This window comes from Phyllostomus discolor, chromosome 10 (assembly GCF_004126475.2).
Source record: "Phyllostomus discolor isolate MPI-MPIP mPhyDis1 chromosome 10, mPhyDis1.pri.v3, whole genome shotgun sequence".
Taxonomy (NCBI): domain Eukaryota; kingdom Metazoa; phylum Chordata; class Mammalia; order Chiroptera; family Phyllostomidae; genus Phyllostomus; species Phyllostomus discolor.
Window position 1 is genome coordinate 32,086,204 of NC_040912.2, and position 24,429 is coordinate 32,110,632.

Genomic DNA, 24,429 nt, shown 5'->3' on the forward strand with positions numbered 1-24,429 from the left:
GGTCATTGATTAACTTCATAAGAATATTTTTAGCTAAATAGGAATTATAGAAACCAAATTGAAGTGGTATGAAAAAGAGAATGAAAGGTAAAAAAGTGAAAACAGAAAGACTTTCAAAAATAATGTAAATCATAAAAATAATTGTGGAAAACAATCAGACCAGTAATAGACTACAGTGAGGTCATGAGTACATTTATAGTACAATTGCAGCAAACCATGGATATTTATACCATATTGTGGTTCAGCAGAACCAGTAGCTATGGTTCCTTCGGTGCAAAAATAAACTGAAGTTTTATGTCAAGATAATTTGTACTTTTAAAGATGTAGTAAAGGGAAAGCTATTAATACTAAAAGTTCTAAAACCGAACTTCAAAGATCTCACTAATAAAAGACGATATTTTATCATCTTGGAGCAGAGCTACTGTCTCCTTCCCACACATGAGTATGCAGCAGGGTGCTCCTGTCTTATCTAACGGGACTTCATACGACTGCAAGAGGTGCTGACCTTTAAACTTCAGTTTACACACTCCAAGAGATATAAGCATATAATTTAGAAACTCAGCCTATTCAGAGGTGCATAATATTTGAACAGCTATGGACATCATGCAAACACAAAAGCAGAGAGAAAAGGAAATGCCTACCTTCCCTGATAGCTGTAAAAGGTGTACCTTCTTCTTCCTGCAGCCTGATCACCTTCAGGGCTACCAACTTCCCATTAACCCTGGAAGAAACAAAAGAGAAAATGAGAAGCAAATTCATGAAAATCTGTTCCTGTTATGGTTCTAATTTTCCTCATTACAATATATATTTTTGCACTGAAAATTTCAGTGACTCAATTATGCCGCCACAACAAGATTAATTTCAGGAAGTCTGGGAATTCTATATCATCCTCATAAATATTCACACTTTAAACACTCACATATTAAATATTCACTTGCACAGCCTAAAAGTTAACTGAAGTTTTTCTGTGATTCACTCAGTGTTCCTTCCAGAATGAAACTAGTGCTTAACAAGATCACCATATTCTGTCAGTTATTCTCAGATTAATTAAAATCAAGAAGTCAAATTCATGTTCTTTGTTTCTCCGATAACACCTCTGTTTCTTTTGTTGAAATGTCTTCATCTTAAGTCCTAAACTGAGGTCATTCAACCCCCAAGGACAGAAACTTGGCACTCGACTTACTCTCTTCCTGCTCCTCCCCTCCGCTCCCCTCCCCTCCCCTCTCCTCCCCTCACTTCCCTTCCCTTCCCTCCTCCCTTCTTCTCTCTCCTCTTCTTTTCACCCTCTCTTTCCTCCTTTTCACAATTATTTTCTTACTAGAGCATCCTAAAATTATATTTGGTCTGACTGTGTTTTATAATACAGTGTATCATCAAAATAAAAGTTATGAATAGTTTACTGGTACAAGGTTACACAAGACCTATCCAAAGCAGATGGTTCCTCTAGATGCATTCTAAATGTGTATTGGCTCTAATTAAAAGTAAGAATGCGCTAGGCAGACAACTTTCTACCAAGTCAATTCCGTTAACAAAGACATGTCTAGCTGTTATTAGTCTCCTCTAAAGTTGAGTGCTCAACTCTCTCTCTCTACCTTTACTGGGCTTAGAAGCATATTTTGTTAATTTAAATAGGTAAAACATGCACACATTAAAAATTCTGTAAAAGATATAAAACAGCATTTGATGAAAAGTAAATCTCCCTGCCACACCCTCCCTCAACCACCCACCTCCCATCCTCTGAAGTCACCACTTGCCGTGGTTCATACTAACACACACACACACATACACACACATACACAAGAGTGGGCAAAGTAGAGTTACAGTTGTCCATATGGGAAACAACACAATACTACATAATACAATAAACTCTGTTTTGCATACTTACAACTGTAACCCTATGTTTGCCCACCATCTACATGTACACACACACAAAAACACACATACATACATAGAATACATACACACGCACATATACAAATGGCAGTGCGCCATACAGAGTACACTGCATATAGTTTTTATCACTTAATACATGTTTTGGCAACTTCCTCTTAAAATCATAGGCATGCTCCCAATTTTTTGTTACTAAGGCAATGATGCAATAAATATTTCTGGACATGTAATTTCATCTACATAAAAATATGTCTGTAAATTCCTGCAAATGAAATTGCAAGATCAAAATGCACATGCATGTCTAAATTCTAATTCTGATGAATATTGGGAAATCATCCGGCACAGTCTGCACAATTTACACTTCCCGGAGCGAATGACATGAGACCCTGTTCCCGCTTACTACACCAATTCAATAGATGAAAAACGGTTTTTATTTGCTATTTAAATTGCAACCAAAGTGAGGTTATGGAACTTGCAAAGGAAAACTGAGTCTGAAATAAAGAATATGAATATCTCTTTTTAAGAACTGAATCCACTTGGTCTGTTTTTACTCAAAAAAATGGCCATAGACGCGAAACTTGAAGGGCCAAGGAATGTACCAGAGCCCAAGCATCCTAGTGGCCTTCCTCATTAAACTCATTGCTGAAATGCATTAGTGGTTACAGTAATCAAATGAGGATATCTGATTATAAGGCTCACAATGTGCCATCTACATTGTGTTTACTCTTCCTTGTATTTCAGCTGGAAGGTCAGACCTGCTGCCTTTCTGCCCTGCAATTCTCCACTCTGAATATATGACTTAAATATTCTAATCCAGATTGCGCTGTAGGTACCCAGGTGCAGGCAGAACATTAATATGCATACAGGGTTCAGCTGGAGACTGTACCTGTGCTCTCACTGTGTCCTCTACGATGAAGGGAGACCTCTGGCAGGGCCCAAGCCCAGGATGCAGTCACTGCTGACATCTGCACCGGTTTTTCTCAGCCAAGTTGAGCTCATCACTAGCTCCCTGAGGAGGCAGTAACTGGTTCCAGGAACTGCTGGGAATTTTCCCTTCATTTACTGATATTTTCCCCTCACCCATAAATACACACACACACACACACACACACACACACACACACACACCCCCTTCTTCCCACAAAACTTTCCCATTTCCCTTGAGTCTGTTAATGTATATGTACCATGAACTGAATCCCAGGATGCAAGGAATCCATGTTTTTCAAAGGTTATATACTTAAAACACTCTTCAGACCATGAAGCTATGAGGGTCTTATAATGAACCTTCCCCAAACTCACTTTTCACATGCAACTAGAAGTGGAACAGCTCCAAGTAATCTCATAGACTGATGGGCATGATTTTTGTTGTGAAAATATTTCTGAACATATTTACTGTGAAAACTGTGTAAAAGAACAAGATCCAGATTAAAGGGATTCTGATTCTGAAGCATAATTCCCCAAGAATTAAACCTTCAAATGTTAATTTCTTAGTTATGATAATCACAACAGAGACACTGAGACTGCTTATATCATATGAAATTAACATTTCCTTAAGATTTATACGAAAATATTAGCTCCGGGAGCAAAGGGAGTTTTTCTGTTTTGTTAATTTTTATGTGCCCAGTGCCTAAAACTGCCTGCTATAGAGTAGACTCTCAAAGTATTTTATTGAAAGAATATTAATAATGTTAATATACTGACATTTCCTTCCTTATACCTGCAAGATAACTCAAGAATAAAGAACCTTACTCAACATCACTAATCATCAGGGAATTACAAATCAAAAACCACATGACATGTCACCTCACACCTGTCAGAATGGCTGTCATGATGAAGAAGACAAGAGCCAAAGGCTGCTAGAGAGGATGTGGCGAAAAAGGAACCTTCAGACATTGTCAGTGGGACTGTGAATTGATCCAACCACTGTGGAAAACAATATGGAGGTTCCTCAAAAATTCAAAATAGATCTACCATATGATTTAGCAATCTCCACTTCTGGGTACATGGCCAAAGGCAATGAAAGAATTTTGACGAGATATGTGCACTCTCTCATTTATTATAGCATTACTCACAATAGCCAAGACATAGAAACAACCCAAATGCCCATCAACAAGTGAATGGATAAAAAAGAAGTGATACACATACACAATAGAATACTATTCAGCCATGAGAAAGGAAGATATCCTCCCACTCGTGAAAACACAGATGGACCTGGAACATATTATGGTAAGTGAGAGAAGCCAGTGAAACACAAGTACTGAATAATATTACTTCTGTAAAATCTAGAGAAGTTAAACATGTTAAAAAAAAAACAAAGTAAAATAGTAGTGACCAGGGTATTGCAGGGGTGGTGAGGGGCGGTGAGAGATAACAGTGATTGGTTTTGTGGGCACGCATTTGTAGTGAGTAGCATACAAGCCATAGAGATCTACTGTACAGTATAATGAACACAGACAATAACACTGTACTGTAATTATATGATGTGATAAATATCCCTACATTGGCAGTCATATTGCAATAGATAAATGTATCAAAGTAACTTGTTGGACATCGACACTTATACACTATTGCATGTCAAATTCCTTCAATCACTGCTTTCAAAAATTTCAGAAATCTCAAATTTTTATAAAGTGTGGACATCTTTCATGTTTGGTTTAAATACTTATTTTTTCAAATTAAAGATGCAGTTTCTTTGTTTTTGATGCACGCAGATAAAGAAATTTTTCATTTCCTTAAAGTTTGATAATTTAGAATGACTTGCTAATTAACCATTTTGCATCTAACAGACTTGTTTCGAAACTCTCACTCTCCTTTAATAATATGAGCCCAGATCCCTGCATCTTCCTCTTCTCCAACTGCTTCATTGGTTTCCCATTAAGAATCATATTGATTATCAAGTTGCTCTTTAACCTAAAAGCCTTTGTGACTTTTTCTTTCCTTAATTAGTTTTCCCTACATGTCTAGACATTCACCAACTACTGAATCACTCAGTTCTAAAATCCAGTAAAAATGTTAAGTCACTGGCTCTACTTTTGGGAAAGATACTTTTGAAAAAACAGTATGAATATTCTAACATTCAATTTTTGGTGCATATATTTTTTAGTATGCATGCTTTTGGTGCATATAACTTTAGTATGGACTGAAATAATTGAAATTCTGAGTTACTACTCTAACAAAATGTCGGTTTTTAAAGATATCTAAGGAAGACAGCTGTTACTCTATGAAAAACAAACTAAACATTGTATCTAATAATTACCTGTGGGTTTACACTATTTTATTAAAGATTCAAAACATACACTTCAAACACTGATTTAAGTTCTTTAGAATAATTACAAAATTCAAATTGAATCAATAAATTAGAGCTGTTTACAAGAAAACATTTGATTCCTCTTTAACGAGTCTTATTAATTAAATCAAAAGCTAATAACAGAAGGCAATCAAGTCTTGATTGGCAATGGAGACATAAGTCAGGTAAATAATGCGATTAAAAATAAATGCCTTAAATTGTGCTAATATTACCACAGAACATTCTGTCAGAGATAATTGTCAGGTTAGGGTCTAGTTGCTCTAAACTATATAGGGAGCCTTTTTCATTTCAAAGATTCTTCTCTATTCCCTAATTCTTCCAACAACTACCACTCCCAGCTTGGTCTCACTGTGAAGCTCACGTCAGGCCTAAGGATGAGTGACTCACTGCTCTACTCTGTCCATCCAAGTGGACAAGCTGTCGAGTGCGGCAGGAGGAAGCGCTGGGGAATGCCCACACCTGCACAGAGCTGTCCACGCACAGAGACATGGGGACACTGGGTGTCCCAGCCGAGCCACGCTAGAGTGGACCCGGCTTTCAAAGTGGTTCTAATCACAAATGCCAATCCCTGTCAACTACACAACTCTATCCACAGTTCTGTGTGCCCCAAATTTGTAAATAATACAATTCTCTTGTGAAAGTGAAGTTTTTAATATGAATAGCCTATTCATTTTTTCACTCATTCCTTCAATACCTTCACTTGTCCAGTCAACATTTTGTAAAACATATAATGGGAAACGCCTCAGTTAGCTCAGGGTACATTTTCCAGGTTCAAAAGGTGATGCACAAAGAGAATTTCGTTACAGGCAAGCAACTCTCACAGGAAAGGCTGAAGATTTTCCACTTTATTAGGTACCTGAAATTAATAGGGTAAGTTCGTATAATAAAACAAAATTACAAATATTATCCAGGTCATCTTTGAAAATAGTGTCCATGTGCTAACACCTAGAAGAAATTATGTCTAGAGGATATAAAGGAAATTAAGGCAATATACCTGAAAGAAATTTAATATACTCTGGGAAATTTAATATATTCTCCCTCACTCTTCCATTATGATTTTGCCTCAAGAGAAACTGCTAAGGAAAATAATACCGAGTTCAGGCAGATACAATACTTTTGTTTCCTTACTGTGCTGGCTTAGAAGCAACAGAAGAAAATATAGATTATCACTAGGGGAGTTACAATGACAAGACGCAGTATGTCCAGGACAATATTTTGGACCAAATTTTTAAGTTTTTGGCAAAGTCACTAAAATATTTTAAAGGTTTTCCTAATACCACTTCTGTTAAGATGCTAACAATGCTGTATGACCTACATAGTCAAAAAACTAAAAACTAAGTATTCATGGACTTGCTGTCACTAAATTCAATTTTTTATTCACGTGTGAATGAGAAATCATTTCAGTACTATTTAACCTTTGCTGTTCTGAACTATTCTAACGGTGCTATCTACTATACTTTATTCTCAAAAAATAAATAAGAATTTCTCAGTAAGTTCTCAGTAATTACACCTCATCCTAATCATCAAAATACTATAGAGAGGAGTAGAAGAAGACTAATGCTATTTCTGTTAAATTTTTTAACAAAACCCAAAGATTAATAATGGAGTGTAATGGCCCTTTATTAGGAGGTGCCCAACGGTACAAAAGGTCTGAAGACTTAGCACAATGGGAAAAGGGTTTGCTCAAGCAACCATCACATATAAAAGAAATGACGACCGCTGAAGCAGAACGCATCGTTCTCAATGCCTTCAGTGTACACACTCATAATACTCTAAACATAAACATAAACTTAGAGTGACATCGTAACATTCAGAGGAGAAAACAGAATTATGTACATTTCAACAATTTTAAACCAGCCAATTTTGCACCTTTCCAAAAATAAAATCTGTCAACAAAGAATTCGAGAGTCTTATTACCTTGTGGACAAAAAGGTCCTTTCTGGCCTGATTGTCTATCTTGGTTCTCTCACTGCCTGGAGATAAGTAGCCCCCCAAAAGACCCTGATAGAACTCAAACTCCCTTAAAATGCCCCCCAAATGATTTAGTGCTTCATTACATTGAGCCAAAATTTGCTTCCTATAACTTGTACTCTCTGATTCAAGTTCTGACTCCACAAAGACTAAATTAAACTAAAATGTTCTTCTACAAGACAGACTTTCACTTAATTAAATATGAATATCCTGCCTCTCATCCAACAAATATTCATCGAGAGATGAAGATTCTGTGCTTAGAATTAAGAAGGAACGACACAGACATGGCCCATGCCTGTACATACACCTCACCAAGGAGACAGGCATCAGGCATGTGACTACAGCAACGGTTGAAACGTCAAAGGCAGGCAGGGGGCTCCCACTCATCAAAGACAGGACAATTTGAGCATCAATAAAATAATACCCATGAGAGAAAGGTGTCAAATATGCTTAAAGCTGTAAGTTTATAATGAGACTTAAAAAGCTCATCAACTCTGGCTGGTGTGGCTGGGTGGTTGAGTGTTGGCTTGTGAATTAAAGGGTCGCCAGTTCTATTCCCAGTCTAGCAAACATGCCTGGGTTGTGGGGCATGTGAGAGGCAACCACACACTGATGTTTCTCTCCCTCTTTTTCTCCCTCCCTTCCACTCTGTCTAATAAAATCTTTTAAAAAAACTCACCAGTTATATCTGCAGGGTACTACAGAATCATCTCATTAGTTTAAAAACTGTTAATATGGACATATACCAAGCATTTACCCTTCCTGTCATATATTTTCAGATCTCAATATAACCAGCTTGTTGACATGTGAAAGTTTCTCTTTACAAATACATTGCATGTAACAAGTGAAGAAGAAATGACAGAATTTGAATAATACCATTTTGCTAATCATAATCATTTAACAGGTTAGTAAAAATTACTGAAATCACCAAAAAAGAAAACCCTATCAGATATTACATGCCTCTTGATAGAAGAACACATCCCCCTTCAGAATTAACCCAAATTGAATCTGACCAAGTCTATATCTATTTATTTATTTTAAAGAGATAGGGGAAATGCTAAATAACATTACTGGAATACATCATAAAACTCCAAACAGCAGGTGCCTCTTCATACAGGAGAAATGAATGTGTCTCTTAACAAATACATTTCATGAAAAATGGGAGGGGTTCCAGTGTATAAATCCAAGTATATCTTTACTCCAACAGTGTATTTTGACAGTGCCTATATGTATATTTGATGATATAAAGGAACTGTTAAATTTTTTAGATGTGATAATGGTATTGCAGTTAAGTGTTTTAAAATAGAGTTATATTTTAAAAAATAAACGTACCATGAAATAACATCATGTTTGCAGTTTGTTTCAAAATGATTGGTGGAAACAAATATAGATAAAACAGTCAATCATACATGGGTCATCAATGTCTGAAATCAGGTGATGGGCTCATTGGGATTTATCATAACTATGTTCTCTACTAATTTTCCATAACAAGTTCTATAAATTTTTAAAAACACCTAATATGAAGTGGGATAAATGCAAGTAACTTTAATGTGCTATTAAAAATATAAAGAACCTATTTTAAATTAAATAGTTAAAGAAGGTTTCTCTGAAAATATGACATTTAAGCTGAAATAAGAAATAAGAGTAAGCAAAGAACATTCCAGGCAGATGAAACAACCTGTACAAAAGCCCAGAAGCAAAGAACACAATGCGTTAAACCAAAATGCGAAAAAGAGTGGCTGGAGCTTCTTGGCCAGGAGCGTGCTAGGGGCTGCACCTCGAGGGAGGGGCAGGAAAGGTCCTGATCATGGAGGTCCTGAAGGACCACAAAAAGGACTGACAAAAAACCACTGGAGGACCTTAAGAAAGGCAATGATATGATTAAATTAAGCGCCTGCAGCTCACTCTCTATAGCATAAAGAATGGCCTGAAGGACACAGCAGTGGGGGGCGGGGGTCAGGGAGCTGTCCCAGTGGTCCAGGAGACAGACAGTGGCCACAATGAACCAGGGTGCTGCAGAGAGAACGATGAAGAAAAAGGAAAGTAGTATTCCGAAGGCAGAAGTAACATGCTGTAGGAATAAGTCAGATTGGGTGTAGAGAAAAGTGTAAAGGATAACTCCTGACTTCAGGTCGGGGTGGATGGAGGTACCACTTATCATTTAATATTTGAGAGTTGAGAAAAAATAAAGCAGAGGAGATTTACACCAAGGGCACCGAGAGTCCTGGGTGGGAGCCTCTAAGTCTGGGAACAGCCAAGTGGAGACATGAAGGAAGTGTTGGTATGTATGGCTTCGGCTCACAGTACAAAAGTCTAGGCCAGGTATAAAAATTTGAGTTCCTTGGAAGACTTCAAAGAAGTAATAACCTCAAGAGAGAGCCAGTTTTCTGTTAAGGCTGGAGTGAAGAAAGCAGAAAGAGGTAGAGTATATGCAATTTGCTGATCACAGAGTACTGTCCTAGATCCAGAAAATAAGGAAAGAGTCTGAAGGAGAGGGAAAAGGACAGCTCAGGAGGTGTAGTAAGAAATATTGGGGCAAGGTCCGAGAGACTGGCTGATCGGGCAGTTTTACGCCTTGGGCAGTGCCTGGGTAAACAGTGATGTGAGGCGGAGGAGACTCCGTGCTGCGAGCCTCTCAGAATCCGGTGGAATAGGGGCTGCTGTGTGGCTGCTGCTCAGTGTGGCTGCCCGTGGGAATTAGGCAAGGCCTGAGAAGGGATGGGTCACCCGATTGCCTACCTCTCCCTTATCAATCAGAACATAACCAGGAACATTAACCTGCTGTAGGCTGTTAGACAGACATGAGCAGAGCAAGGAAGATGAGCCAGGCGCAGAAGGTCACCAGGGAAGAAAGTGTTAGGTGCCTAGAAATGGTCAAAACTGGGAAAACAAGGACCTTGACCCCAGGGTAACCTCCCCTCCCCTAGTATATCACTGGACATGGGATTTAGACCCCCTGACCCTTCATATAGCTAGTCAGACTTTTCCCCGGCCTTTCTTCCTCTGGCATATTGCTAGTCATGTGTTAGATCCCCTTAGAGAGAGCCCTTAAGCATTAAGCCCCCAAAATAATGAAGTTCTGACCCACTTCAAATACATCTAGGCCTCAGCTGTGTTTCAGCTCCAGGCCCAGAAAAAGCAAAATCAAAGGCACACAACAGCTGACATCAGGACCAGCAGCATTGACTAATGACTCCCTGCCCTTACACCAACCGGCCTTTGCACCAACCAGCCCTTGCACCAACCAATCAGTGGAGACCATGACCCTGAAAGGATACACCTTGAAAGCTGATGAATACTCTATTGAGATTGTACCCTGGGACCTCTCCTAAAATCATCACCCTTGAAAGCCCTTAGCACAAAGGACCCAGCATGTCTCCCTCTCAGGAGCACGCCCACACCTTCCCGTGTCCCCCTCATCCCCACAAGGAACCTTACCTTTACCCTTCTCTCTCCTAAACTCCAAGGGCTCCTTTTTTCTGCCTTTGTAACTTCCTTCCTGAGCCCATTTCTTCTACTGCTCACTCCTACCTCCTGTGACTTTCTAAATAAACTTTCTCTTATAGTTCAAGTCTTAGCTCTGAATTCTTAGTGAGAACTCAAGTGCCAAGGTTGCTGAACCAACGTCCAATCTGACTCCACTGGTCTAACACCTGGTGCCGCTCTCACCGCCAACAAATCTACATTCGGACACCCAGTATCCACAGTATTCTGCTAGTCTACTAGCTTAACCATCTGACCAAAAAAGGAATTACAGTTATTTAGGCATGACATAATTTTTTATGAACTCCTAGGGCCACTAATTTGCTTTCTAACTACTCAGAAATCATCAGAACAATCAGCTGTCCTACAATTTCCCACTGGAGGAGGGGGAATAAGAAGGGAATGCAGAGGAAAGGTCAGACCATTGCCCCCGGCTCTGGTTCACACAATCCATCTTCTTCTGTGAATATTTGGACAGCTCAAGGCTGCTAATGCCTCTCCCATTTTTCATAGCTCCTCCAAGACTGACAGTGATAGGACAATCACAACCCCCAATTTCTTTCAAATCTTGCAAAATGGTCTTCTCAGGTCTTAAATCAGAACTCCTGAGAGGACCATAGTACTATTAAACTGCCTAAGACATATAATTTAATTCACTCCTGTATTTTTCCTATATTCCGGTACCAGAAGCTACATCTCCTGGGTAGCAATGATGTAAGCAAAACAGAAGGCAAGTTATTGTACTTGTTCTCTATTACCTTTCTACCCAAGTGGCATCTTCGGTGTGTAAACTTCAAACCCCAGATTTTCCTGGATTTCCAATGCTTCCTCTCCTTCCATCACTGAGCTGAACTGTACTACTTATCTGGTCTAATGTTTGTTTGGTTTTAAGAGATTTTTATTATCCATTTTGATACATTAACCTTCTGGAGTTTTAAAGCAATGGATTATACTCTTCTTGATATCTTATCTTTGAATACCTCCAGATGCAAGGAACCACTCCAAATAGAGCAAATAGTCACATGCATACAGCCCTTGAGGGAATTACTCACCAAAGAAGAAACAAAACAGGACCAAACAAGTAAAATGCATGAATAACACGAGTATCTTTATTTTTAAAAAGTACGGCCAAGTTATCCAAGACAAAGAATGTTACCATATCAAGAGAAGGCACAAAGCATGGAAAAGATGCCGGGACACCCACGGAAGTAACGGTAACTGGTTACACACACTCCCGGAATGACTAGGGAAGGGCTGTGATTGTTTCATGGGATGGAAGGGTTTCATAAAAAATAAATAAAATCTCTGTTATGAGGAGTTTTCACAGATCAATATTTCACAAGGCGAGATGTGAAGCTTACTGTGTTAATTAGTTCCGAAGGTTTTTATCTATAACTTACAACAGTTTATATCCTTAAATATATAATACCCTAAATATATAAGCACTCATATGCTATGATAACTAAGAATAAAGGGCTGGTGTAAAGATAAAGAAAAACAGAAGTTGGGATTTTCTTTTTCATTTCTCCCTAGTCCCACTCTGAAACACATTTATCTGGAGAAACATATTACTGTGGTCCCTGAAAAGGCTGCATTTTACGTTTCTAGGGAAATCACGTTTTCTTCTTCTGAGGTCAAGTTGCCACTTCAGATAGATTTTTAACTTCAGTAGCTTTTTTTCCCATAGAAAATTCTTCACAAAAACAGAAAAAAAATAGATGTACTTCTGGATGATATTATTTTTCCCTATCTTAGGTTACTTATTACAATCCCCAACTTACAATGGTTCAAATTCCAATTTTTTGATTTTATGATACTGCAAAAGCAATACACATCCAGTACAATTCTGATCTTTTCCCAGGCCAGTGATATGTGGTACAATAACTCTCTTCTGATGCTGTGCAGCAGCAGCGAGGTGATTTTGCCCAACTACAGGCTAAAGGACGTGTCCTGAGCACATTTAAAGTACACACGACGGTTAAGCTATGACGTCCACAGATTAGGTGTACTAAATGCATTTTCGATTTTCAATAATTCTACTTATGATGAGTTTATCGGGATGTAATCCCATCATACATTGAGAAGCATCTATATTTTCTGCCAAATTGTTAAATACTCTATCTCAAACTGGACCTAAAAATAAAAATCAAATACGCTCGTTCATAATTTTCTTTTTTAAAAGCCTAACTACGGTATCACAATCAGAGGAAGTCAACACATGAGCTGGGACTAAAGGAAAGACAATAAAATCCGATGTTCAGCCTCACAGTATTTCAAGCTTCCCAGTTCAAAGATACATTTAAGGCATGATGGTCCCATTTCTCTCTCAGAGTCATAAATGATCCCCTTTTTCTTGTAGAGACACACCTGTTCAGTGTCATTAGAGAGAAGTCAAGCTTCTACTCTCAGGAAAAAAACTATCTCCAAGAAGTTACATGAGACACACCAGAAAGCACACCTCACTGACTGACTGCGCGAGGCCTGAGCAGTCCCCAAATACTCATTGCCAAGTATGGTTAACCACAGAGATCTTGCATTTTCCACTCAAATACAGTCATACAAAATTAAATGAAGTTTGCAACAGCAGGCCAAAACAATTAAAGCAGCCCTGGAGGGCCATTAAGTCAGGGGTATTCAGAGTTCAGACTGTTCTCAACCCAATTCTAATAAAGACACGCACGCACGCACACACACTTTAAGTTTATTTTATAATTGGGATACAAAGCTAGTATTTCCTTTTTGGGGTTTGGCTGTAAAGGCCCAGGAAGAAGCAAAAATAAAATTATCATAAATGCATAGTACCTTGATTAAAGGACTAGAAGACACATCAAGCAAAGAGTATTATGAGTAGTTTTCATGTTCTCCAACAAAAATATATTACTTTTATAATTATAGAAAATATTTCATTAAATATCTTTAACATGAAATTAAAAAACAATATAAAGTAAGATCCAATTATTTAGTTTGATTTGTCTTTTATGACAAAAAGGATTGGAGAACAAGGCTATAGCATCATGAATTATCTAAATCTAAAAAGACAGAACACTAATTAGACTGCTTTGTGGACAAGCAGTAAAGGATTCAATTAAACATATAAAGTTGAAAACAATATAAATATATTGTTGAAAGATTGTTTTATTGAAGACAATAAAAACATAAAGTTGAAAACAATCTACCTACACATGTTGGAGATCAGGTTTTGTATTAATCAGCTCTTTAGCAATATGTAAATTAATATAAAATATAAGGAAAGACCATCACAAAAATTGTGTATAATTGGTATGATAAGATCTATGCTAGTATTACTACTTCCAAAACATAGCAATAGAGACAGAGTACATACGAATTAGCCTAATTTGGAATGTAATGATTGTATACACAGGCAATAATTTAGAATTGAGGCAGTTATCTTTAAGTCAGTAAGTCAAAAGGACCACTGGTGTTGAACACCCCTGTTGTTGACATGCCTACAGTGTGGCAGGCCCTGGGCCACAGACTTGACTTACACTGTCTCATTTAATCCCTGAAACACCTCTATGTGATTGATACTACTATGATCTCCACTTTATTAAGAAAGGGAGGCACGTGCCTAACAACCAGAAGTGACAAGTCCACAATTTGGATCTAGGGTGTCCAACTCATATAAGTTCTGTGTGTGGGAGCAACAATTAAAGTGTAAAACACAGAAGAACGGTGTACGGTCCACACGCTCATGCTGGGTCTTCCTTCAACAGAGGCTCTCTGCTTGCACTTGGTATCAGATTATTTACTACCAAAGCAGTGTCATTGTGTTCTACTAATATTTCACAAATTTCAAAGTAAATCAATATATTTTACAATGGATTAATAAGTTTTATCCAATTGTAAAAGAATATATATTTATGGAGGAATAGTTGAAAATACAGAAAACTTTTATATCAGTAATAATCCCACTATTCAGAGGTAAATTCTTCAATATGTATCTTCTGGAGTTTTTTATGTGTAGATTTTTATTAATGCCATTCTACTTTTATATTTTGTTATTTACTTTTTTTCTTTTGATTTAACAATACACATATATCCTTTTACTAGACTGGCTGAAATAAGAACCCAGGGAGTGTCAAGTTCAAAGAATTTTACACTCACCTTTCAAGGAAAATGGCCCCAGTACTTCTTTCCTCCTAAAAATGTCACAACTCCTGAATTTTGACTTGTTGGTGAAACCAACCCTATTAGCCAAATAATAAACGCTTGTATGGCCCTGACAGTCCCATGGGGGCAGGAGCCATGGGGCAGCTCCTCTGAGTTGACCTGGATAGAATTCAGATGAATGGGTGTGCTCCATTCCCAGTGATGGAAAACAACCCATCAAATTGTCTCCAGGGCAGATACTCTATAAACTGAGATACACGATCTTAGACTCAGAAGAAGTGAAACCCACAGTATTCAAATGTCATCTGAAGAACAAACTTGCTACGTCCCAACTATAAATCAGTATTCCCAAGGACCACCTGTCAAAGTCCCTTCTCTTCACACTTAAAGAGCTCGATGAGAGTGTACCTAAACATTTTCCCCAGTCAACACTTAGTTAACAACTATGAGTTAAGCATCTATTAATAGTACTGTGACCGGTACTGAAGAATAAGATATATAAAGCTGACCTTTGAACAACACGAATTTGAACTACACAGTCTTAAACAAAAAAATCTCAGTGACATTAACATCTAGCTTAATAAGAAATTTAATTCCACTCAGAAGACATAATGTAGCCACTCTGAGGAGGAACCATGTTGTATGGCTTTTTCTTGTAATGAATGGTTTTTGTGGAGTCTGGCTTCAATAAACTCTGCATGCTGTAGCTGTTTCCTGGTTTAGGCAGACAAGAACTAAACCAGGAAACAGCTACAGATAGGAGAGATCACATCAGCTTTCCCTGTTAGAACAATTTCTTTAACTAAAAAAATCACAAAAGTCAGCTTTCCAAATGTTCCTCCTTTGTGTGTGTCAATCTTCCCACTCATTAACAGAAAGCCGTCTGATATGACCTTCATTTAAGCTCACAGTGAGCACTGGAGGAGTAAAGTGGCTGACTTCGGGGGCAGCATTTACTCAAAAGCAGTTAGGTATTTGCTCAGTTTTCATGAAAAAGAGGAATGAATACAACGGCCATCACTCTTCTCCAAGGAAGCAGATGGGAAATCATCAGCAGTCATCCCACCGAGGGATTCTTCCATGACGGCAGCGTATATACAAATCCCAGTTCAGAAAATAAATGTGACTTCAGCTAGTGTAACAGTTACCTTATAATGAGTTTTTAAAATTGAGAAGTGTATCTGTAAATTGGGTAAACTGCATACAAATATCTAAACTTTCTCTGTCAAATATCTGTAGATAATTAAGTCAGTAACTACCATTTCTCTTTTTCCTAAGATTTTATTTATACTATTTTCTTATTAAAATTGAATGTGTCTAAATATAAAATTATTATAAAACTAATAACCTGTGTCCATGGTAAATAAACAACTGTGTCTAGTTATAACACATAGGACTACTTTTCCTTTTTTTCCTTTTGTTTTTAAATACACACATTTTTCAAGAAAATGCATTCCTTACTTTCTTATTTTTACCACAATCTTAAAAATCGAAACCACTAATCAGTCAAGTGAAATTCAGATTCTGAATTTCAGAAGGTGAGAAAACAAGATTAATCATGTGTCAGATAAGCACGCAATCACCATGCTTCAAAACTCATTCATTTGAGTCACTAAGGAGAAAGTATGGCTGAGTTATAGAGGATATTTTTCAAAAACAGGGAGATCGACTTATCTCGATAGACGGAATGGCTCCAATTCTGAAGCACAGTAAGAAAATGACAGATGAGAGGTTGCGGACACCCAAGTTTTCATTGCTGCTCTGTTACTACTCTCGGGTGTATAAACTTAGCCCATCGCTCAGCCTGTCAACTCTGCGTTTTCCTTTTCATATATGTATGTGTATGTTCATATATTATGTAAATACATGTAACACAACAGAAAAGTTTTGAAAAGTAACAAGTGAAACATGTATGTATACACACACACACACACACATATATATGACTGTAAAGACTGACTATTAAGTGGCCACTAATATTGTTCCTATTTAGAGATCTGACCATGTTAGCTTCAACAGTTGTATTTTTAATGAAGCATCACCCACATACTCATTTTTACTAGACAAAAATAAGCTTAAATACATTTGTTCTCCCCAGGTCTTATCAGTTAAATGAGACTTTTTGTTTAATAGGTAGGTCAATGGTAAATTACCTCAGGTAACACCAACCACCACAAAAATGATTCATAAATTGATTAAGTCATCTAAAAGTTTGTGTGAATAAATACATACAAATATAAATGTACTTACTTAAATATGAATACATAAGGAAGTGGCTAAAAATAAGAACAAAGACTGTGAAAATTTCGCAGAACTTTCTAATAGCTTAACAGGTAGAGACAACCATTTTTTCCTCTTAATCTAAATTTGAAGGCTTAACTACACTCACAGCCAGGGGCAGGCATGTGCTTGGGGAGGGGGACGGCTCAAGAGTGCTGAGTTCCTGACTTACTAAAAACCTATATCAAAGAATTTTACTTTTTAACATACTGTGCTTTCTATCATATTAGATATTAGTTCCTCCATCACTTATGAGAAGGATAAAAGGGCTGTCAAGGTGCTGGCAGATCAGGAGTTATGTTTGCCGTCTGAGTGGAATAAAAAGGCAGTGAAAGAAACGGGTGCCACCAACCTTGCGCTGAGGCGCACAATGAAAAGGCAGCCATGGAATGAAAACCTTGTCCAAGGTAAACATGTGCAACAGAAGGGAAAGCGGAACAGCAAGTGTTCCACTTCACTCAGGCACCTGCTCTAGGGAATGCCACCCATCACTTGGGTGAAATGGGGCAGAGGGGACACCGGTGATGTCACTGCACAGTTGCCTAGAACAGCGGAGAATACGGATGACAAGTAACTAAAGAGAAATGACAACACCGGCACCCAGAAAATATGAGAATCATTGGAGAAACTAGCTATATACCCCCAGAGTTGATCCTTAACAAAAGGGTAGAGAATAGGTTTTAATTTCAATTTTCAATTTTCCCCCCAAAAAGAAAGTAAATGAAAATTATAACTCAGCTCCCAAGTTGGAATTGACTGGGCCTGAACCTTGGCTCTACCATTTAGTTGTGTGATCGTGGGCAAGCTACCCAAACTTAATGGGCCTCAGTTTCTCAATCTGTAAAATGGGAAACAGTCCTATTTCAAAGATGTTTCTGGGATTGTTATTAGAAACACATAGAAAAGTAATAGCTGATATTCACTGACCATGTACTATATGGAAGACAATGTCCTGAACACCCCAAACATATCCATTCACACGTATTCCTCACAGCCGTATGAAATCAAGTAGCCCTGTTTTTATAGGTGAAAAAATGAGGCTTAACTCAGTGTTCAATAAATATCAACTTTATTTCATAACCCTAAATTGCAAGAGAAAGGTAACACCAAAAAAGGAGTCACAAAAGTTGACATTGTTATCTAAAAATCACAACTAGTATCAACAGAGTAACAGGGGCCAAGAAGGGACACCAATGTTCTGCATCACAGGTGGCAGACACAAGGCCCTCGGGCCGAATCCGGCCCTCCACCTTGTTTTATCCGGCTCCACACCTTGTTTCTGCCCTGCGGCAGCACTGAGCTCCTTGCCCCTCATTAAGGAGTAGTTACATTTATACAGTCCTAAAATTACATTTGGCCCTTTGAAGGCAACCACGAGGCTGATGTGGCCCCCGGTGAAAATTAGTTTGACACCCCTGTTCTACACAGAGTTCAGTGAGGTAACTGCAGCTTTAAAGAACACAAATAAAGAGAGAAGAGAGATTTCAGAAGGATAATATTCTTATAGATCTAAGTCCTAAATGAGATGGAGCTGGCAATAAAGACAGCTATTTTAGATGTACAAGTAGTATTAGAACAAGAAAAGGGGAGTCCAATTATTTGTGACATATGAAAAAGGTTCAAGCGACAGACGAAACAGAGCTCCTCAGATTTCTAAATCAAGATCGTATTCTCCAAGTGTTTTCCTTAATCATTTTCTCTCTCCCATTTTACTGACTCCTTTGTTATAATGTATGCCACACTCACTTCTTTCCCATTTAGTTTTAAAGTAAAACAACAACAAAAAATTGCTTCTCTCCCTTATTCTTAATCTTTCTGCCCCTGCCTGAACTCTCCAAGTAACACCTTGCCCTTCAGTCTCCACTTCCTTCGTCCCTTCCTCTCTCTCCAACCCAAAGTAAGCAGGTTGCTTTCCCCACCAACCCTCCACACATGTTCTTCGGAAACACCTTCCCAATTGCAAATTTAGTGGATTCTTCTGAGATTTGTCCAATCTGACCTTGCTGAAAACTTGACCTCAACATCCATAGTCTTCTGCAGCTCTCTTCCCTCCTTGGTGCTTGCCTGGTTCTCTCGTCACCTCTCCAGCAATCCCTCTCACCCTCTTTGGTTCTTCCTTTGTCCAATTTGAAATGCTTGTGTTCTGTTATTTTATCTCTTGTTCTGTTATTTTATCTATTTGGCTCAGAGATGAGATATATTCCACTTTAATTTAAAAATCTTCTATGCTTTACTTGGGCACAGTCCCAGGGGCCCTCAACCCTCCAGAGCTTAACCTGAAACTCTCCCTGGAACATGAAGTGAAACTCAGTTAAACCTAGCCCATTGTCTTCCCATTAGCAACTCAGCTTCCTCTGGGATCCCCAACAGGGCTCCTTTGTAAGGTTTATTTGGTTTCTCAGTATCTCCACTTCCCTGTTCCTTTTCCTAAGAGGTTTTATCAGAGGCACAACAGAAGCCTTTGGTTCCTTCTCTGCTTCCTCAGGGGCTTTTTCATCTGCATGTACCTGTGCTGGCTGCTAAGCTGCTTCCAAATTCTCTCTCGTCTCACCCATCAGGCCAATTAGGAATGACTTCTATCTTCTTCTCTGTTGAGTTACAATGGGGCTTTCAACTGTTAACCAAAGTACCTAGTGTTTACAATTTTCCACAGCTCAGGCAATGCTGGTGGATCTGGGGGACCATTGATTTAAATCCTTGGAAACAGAGACAATTAAAAACACAGCAATCCCAAGGAGACCATTTTGAACTAGAGGTAGAATTATCTTTTAAATTTGCAAAGAATTTGTTTATACAGGGAAAAGATGTCTGTTTTCTTGAATCAACCATTAAGCATGAAAAACATCTCATGCCTGAAATCCCTAAAATGATTTCCTTTCTGTCTGAGATTTTTTTTAAGCTCAGATGTTTTTCTGGCTAGAAGGCAGAGTCTGTTCTATCTTTTCCATTTTCAGATTTTACTGACACGAGTATATATCGCTCTTGAGCCCAATGATGAGACAACAAACCAGGGCCTAAAGCTGAACTTCCTCAGCAACGGGAGAATACTTAGGGAACAAATCAGACCAAACCCAACTCTTTCTTGTTTCTCATCCTGTTGGGACCTCATATTCCTCAACACTGTCGCCATTAACAGTGTCCACAATCCAATGTAGTGCTTGATTCCTCTATGCCATTGGTAGTCCTAGATTTTTCAGCAACATGCCATCTCTCCATTATGATAGTTGTTCCTACTGGTATAGTATACTTCTTTTGTATGCATCAATGCTCAACAGACTCTAAGTCTTTGACTGAAACTCACTGATGCTGTAACCTGTCAGCTTGGAGCTCTCATAGCACCTGATTTCACTCAAGCCCCAGTTTACTCATTAATTCCTGCTTCAAATTTCCAGCATTTCCACTACCTGAAATTACTGTGAGCCTGTCACTCATGCTATGGGCAGCAAGGGATCTAGGAAGTCATTATGTTAACATCTATCCTGCTTGTAACTGTTTTCTGTTCATTGTATTTGTCCTTTTCTGCCCTTTTTTTCTGCCTCCTCTGATTTATTTCTAACTAATCTAAGTCCCCTTTCAAATAACACTATAGTGCTTCATGTGTAGCACAAATACCTTATTACAGACTATTCTCAATTCCGACCACCATCCCTTGCAACACTGCTGTCATTCATTTCACTTCTCAATGTACTATAATAACCCAATACACTGTCACTACTATTGTTTTAAATAGTTTGCTGTTAGATCACCTAAGAAAAATAAAAGATTTTATTTTACTTTCATTTATTCCTTCTCTGACATTCTTCTTTCTTTATGTTGATCCAAGTTTCTAATCTATATAATTTTCCTTTTACCTGAAGAACTCCTCTTGGCATTTCTTACTGGGCAAGTCTACTAGCAATGGGCTCCCTTGATTGGTTTTGTTTTTGGTTTTTTTTCTGAGAAAGTTTTATTTCTCCTTCACTTTTGAAGGATATTTATTAATATAGAGTTGTAGATTGGTGATTTTTTAAAAGTATTTTCTTGAAGTAGGCCACTCCACTCTCTTCTTGCTTGCTTGATCTCTGACGAAAAGTATGATGTAATTTTTTGTTATTATATTAATTTTTTATTGGGGTGGCACTATTTAACAGAATTATACAGGTTTCAGGTGCACAATACCACAACATATCACCTGTACACTACATTGAGTGTTCACCACCCCAAGTCTCCTCCCATCACCATTTATCTCCCCTTTACCCTCCTCTACCTCCCCCCACCCCCTCCCACAGACAATCACACTGTTGTCTGTGTCCATATATTTTTATCCTTGTTCCTTTATAGGTAAAGTATTTTTTCCTCTAGCTTCATTCAAGATTTTGTTTTTCTGCAGTTTGAATATCATATGCCTAGGTGTGGGCATTTGTGTGTGTGTGTGTTTTTATATATTTATATACAGCCTATTCAGTGTGCTCTGAGCTTCATGAATCTGTGGTTTGATGCCTGTCATGAATTCTAAAAAGTTTTCAGCCATTATTACTTCAAATATTTCTGCCCCATTCTCTCTTCTGCGGGTGTTCCAATTACGATACAGCCTTTTTCCTTGCAACCCCTACGTCCTTCCCTGACCGCAGTGTTCCCAATCTCCTTCCTTGAGGCCCTGACTGTTATGAACCATGGCTTCTCCCGCTTCGGTGAGACAGACAGGAGGCTGCAGAGAGACTGAGTAGGAGAAAAGCTCCCACAAGTCGGGGTGAAGTTCCAGCAAAGGCTTTTCCCTGCAGAGGAGGCTTTTGTGATGGAGAACGCTCTGGGTATACTTTACAAAGACTCCTCTCCCACAGCCAGAGATGCAAAACTATCTACTTTCCCGGATCTTCACTGTGAGGCCCTGGTGGGATTCCTGGAGGCAAAGTCTGAGAAAATGTGAGGGTTTCTACAGCTGCAGCCCCCAGGAGTGTTCACTCTCATAATAGACCACACTCAGTCTCCAGCAACCCATCAAAATTACTATGTAGGCATCCCACCAGTTTGGGGCTCCAGCAGCCTGTGCTCCAGGTAAGGAGGCTATGGCAACATCTACCCTGGTGTGCCTGTCTCTGCAGAGTTAAGTAGAGTGGTTTTCCTTGTGGTATCTGTTCTTGGATGAATTGAAGAAAACATGTTGATTTTCAGTTTGCCCAGCTTTTTCTCTTTGTAAGGATGAGAGCAACAACTCTAACACATTGGAGCTGAAGCCAGACACCTCACTCCCCAAGTCATGGGACGTTCACCCTGAGGCAGGATGCTATGAGAAAGCCCAAACCACGTGGACAGCCAGTTGCAGCTTTGCAGCCACGTAAGTGAACCACATGACTGTGACCCCCCATTCCCCAGTCAAGCTGCACAAAATGATACCATGTGGAACGGAAACCTCTCCTGCCCAGCCCTTCCCCAACTGCAGCAAATTAAATACAGAGTTGTTTTAATGTCTCTAAGTTTGGGGGTAGTTCACTTCGCTGCAATGTATACATGGAATAGTCCTAAGATAACTGTCAAGGCTTTATCAGCCTCTCCAAATCCAATTCATACAAGTCTCCCTGAACACATCGGATGCACCCATCAGAAATCCCCTCTGCAGGGCTCTCTGAGTCTGCAGAGCCTACCAAGCTCTGCTCCAGATCTGGCCTGAACACGCTTGTCCTTGGCTGCAGGCTACTTTTTACCTGGTCAGTCACACCTCCTCTTTCACATCTAAGCATAACTCTCCCCTTCTCAGCAAGTCTTCCAATGTCCATCCACGGAAAGTATACCTATTGCCTACCCTTCTCTCATGCAAACAGATAGAACCTGCCACTCTCTGTCTTGATTCTTTCTCATAGATCTTTTTTCCTTTACACAATTTAAAATCACACATATGCCCGCTAACTTGATTAATTTTGCCTCCCCAGCTAGATGATGGCTCCATGAGAAGAGGAACTCAGTTCTGCTCACCACCACATACCCTTTGCCTGGCCTAGCACGCAGAGCACCACAGGGGCTTAGGAAATACCTCTAAAGGAAGGAGATCTTTTATTTTTAAAGATTTTATTTATTTATCTTTAGAGAGGGGAAAGGAGGGAGAAAGAAAGGGAGAGAAACATGATGTACAAGAGAAACAGAGATCAGTTCCCTCCTTCATGCCCCCTACTAGGGACCTGGCCTGCAGCCCAGGCATGTACCCTGACTGGGAATCAAACCGGAAACCTTTTAGTCCTCAGACCAGCACTCAATCCATGGAGCAATGCCAACCATGGCAGGACATCTTTTAATAACACCGCCTCCATGCATTCATTGTTGAGACAAGCATTTCTCAACCTTGGTAACTATGACGCTTGGGATAAATAATTCTCTGCTGCAGAAGACTGCTCTGCTCATTTGTAGGTGGTTCAACAGCATCCCTGGCCTCTACTCTCTAGGTGAGAGTAATACAACCACCTCTCCCCAACCTGTGAAAACCAAAAATGTTTCCAGATATCATCAAACATATCCTGAGGAGAAACTTTGAGAACCAGTTGAGAACCACTGGCTTAGACTAGAAAGATGCTACTTGCCTAGCATCCTGGTTTACACTAAAAGGATGACAATAATAATGGAACAACTCAGAAACGTGGGTAGTTTTCAACTGAAACCAGTCTTATCATCATGTCCTTCCTCCAGTCCTCCTCAAAAACTATTTAAATTGGACTATGGGAGAGAGATTCTAGGAGCCCTATCACTATAATGATTGGAAATTTCCACACCACCTCTTTCAAAAAATTCTTCTACTATCCACAGAATGCCTCCACTTTCACCAGCGGGCTATAGCTGATATACGACCTCAACTTGGAAGACAGAAAATATCACTGGTTGTTTTGAGGGGCTCTCACTCAAATGATCACAGAACCCTAGTAACGAAATGACCAGTAGAGGCCAAAACATTTAAACATTGTCTGACAGGACAGGTATCCCTGTACAGGTTAGTCTAACAATGGAAACCGTGCCTCTTGCCTAAACAATAGCCTCACTGTCACCTTCGTCTACAAGATTAGGCACTGCCTCTCGGCTGCAGGCTGAGTGACAGCGGCTGCGCCCAGAGCCAGACTCTCAGGCCTTGCATCCCTCCTCTGAAGGACGTCTGGACTGAATCTGCGATTTGAATGGACTTTCCGGATTTTTAAAAATAAAGTCAGCAGATGCTGGTGGGTGGGCTACTATCCTCCTTGGCCTAGGTAAGGGTATGAACTCCACTCTTTCAACTTTTACCTATGCATAAGGAGCACCATATCTGAAAATTACATGGAATAAAATCCATGTAGTCCGTTAGGTTCTTTTAAAGATTCAATTATCTTATATGTTGGCATGTATTATGTGCATTAAACTATAAAACACTG

At 39.0% G+C, this 24,429-nt stretch overlaps 1 protein-coding gene across 2 annotated transcripts in view; it reads right to left on the minus strand.

Moving 5' to 3' along the window:
- Positions 1 to 24,429, minus strand: part of CDK14 (cyclin dependent kinase 14) — a 546,733-nt gene that overhangs the window by 373,640 nt on the left and 148,664 nt on the right. For both annotated transcript variants that reach the window (XM_028525494.2, XM_028525496.2), the window contains one exon: positions 642 to 721. In XM_028525494.2, the coding sequence (XP_028381295.1) occupies positions 642 to 721 (80 nt within the window). The remainder of the gene's footprint in view (positions 1 to 641; positions 722 to 24,429) is intronic.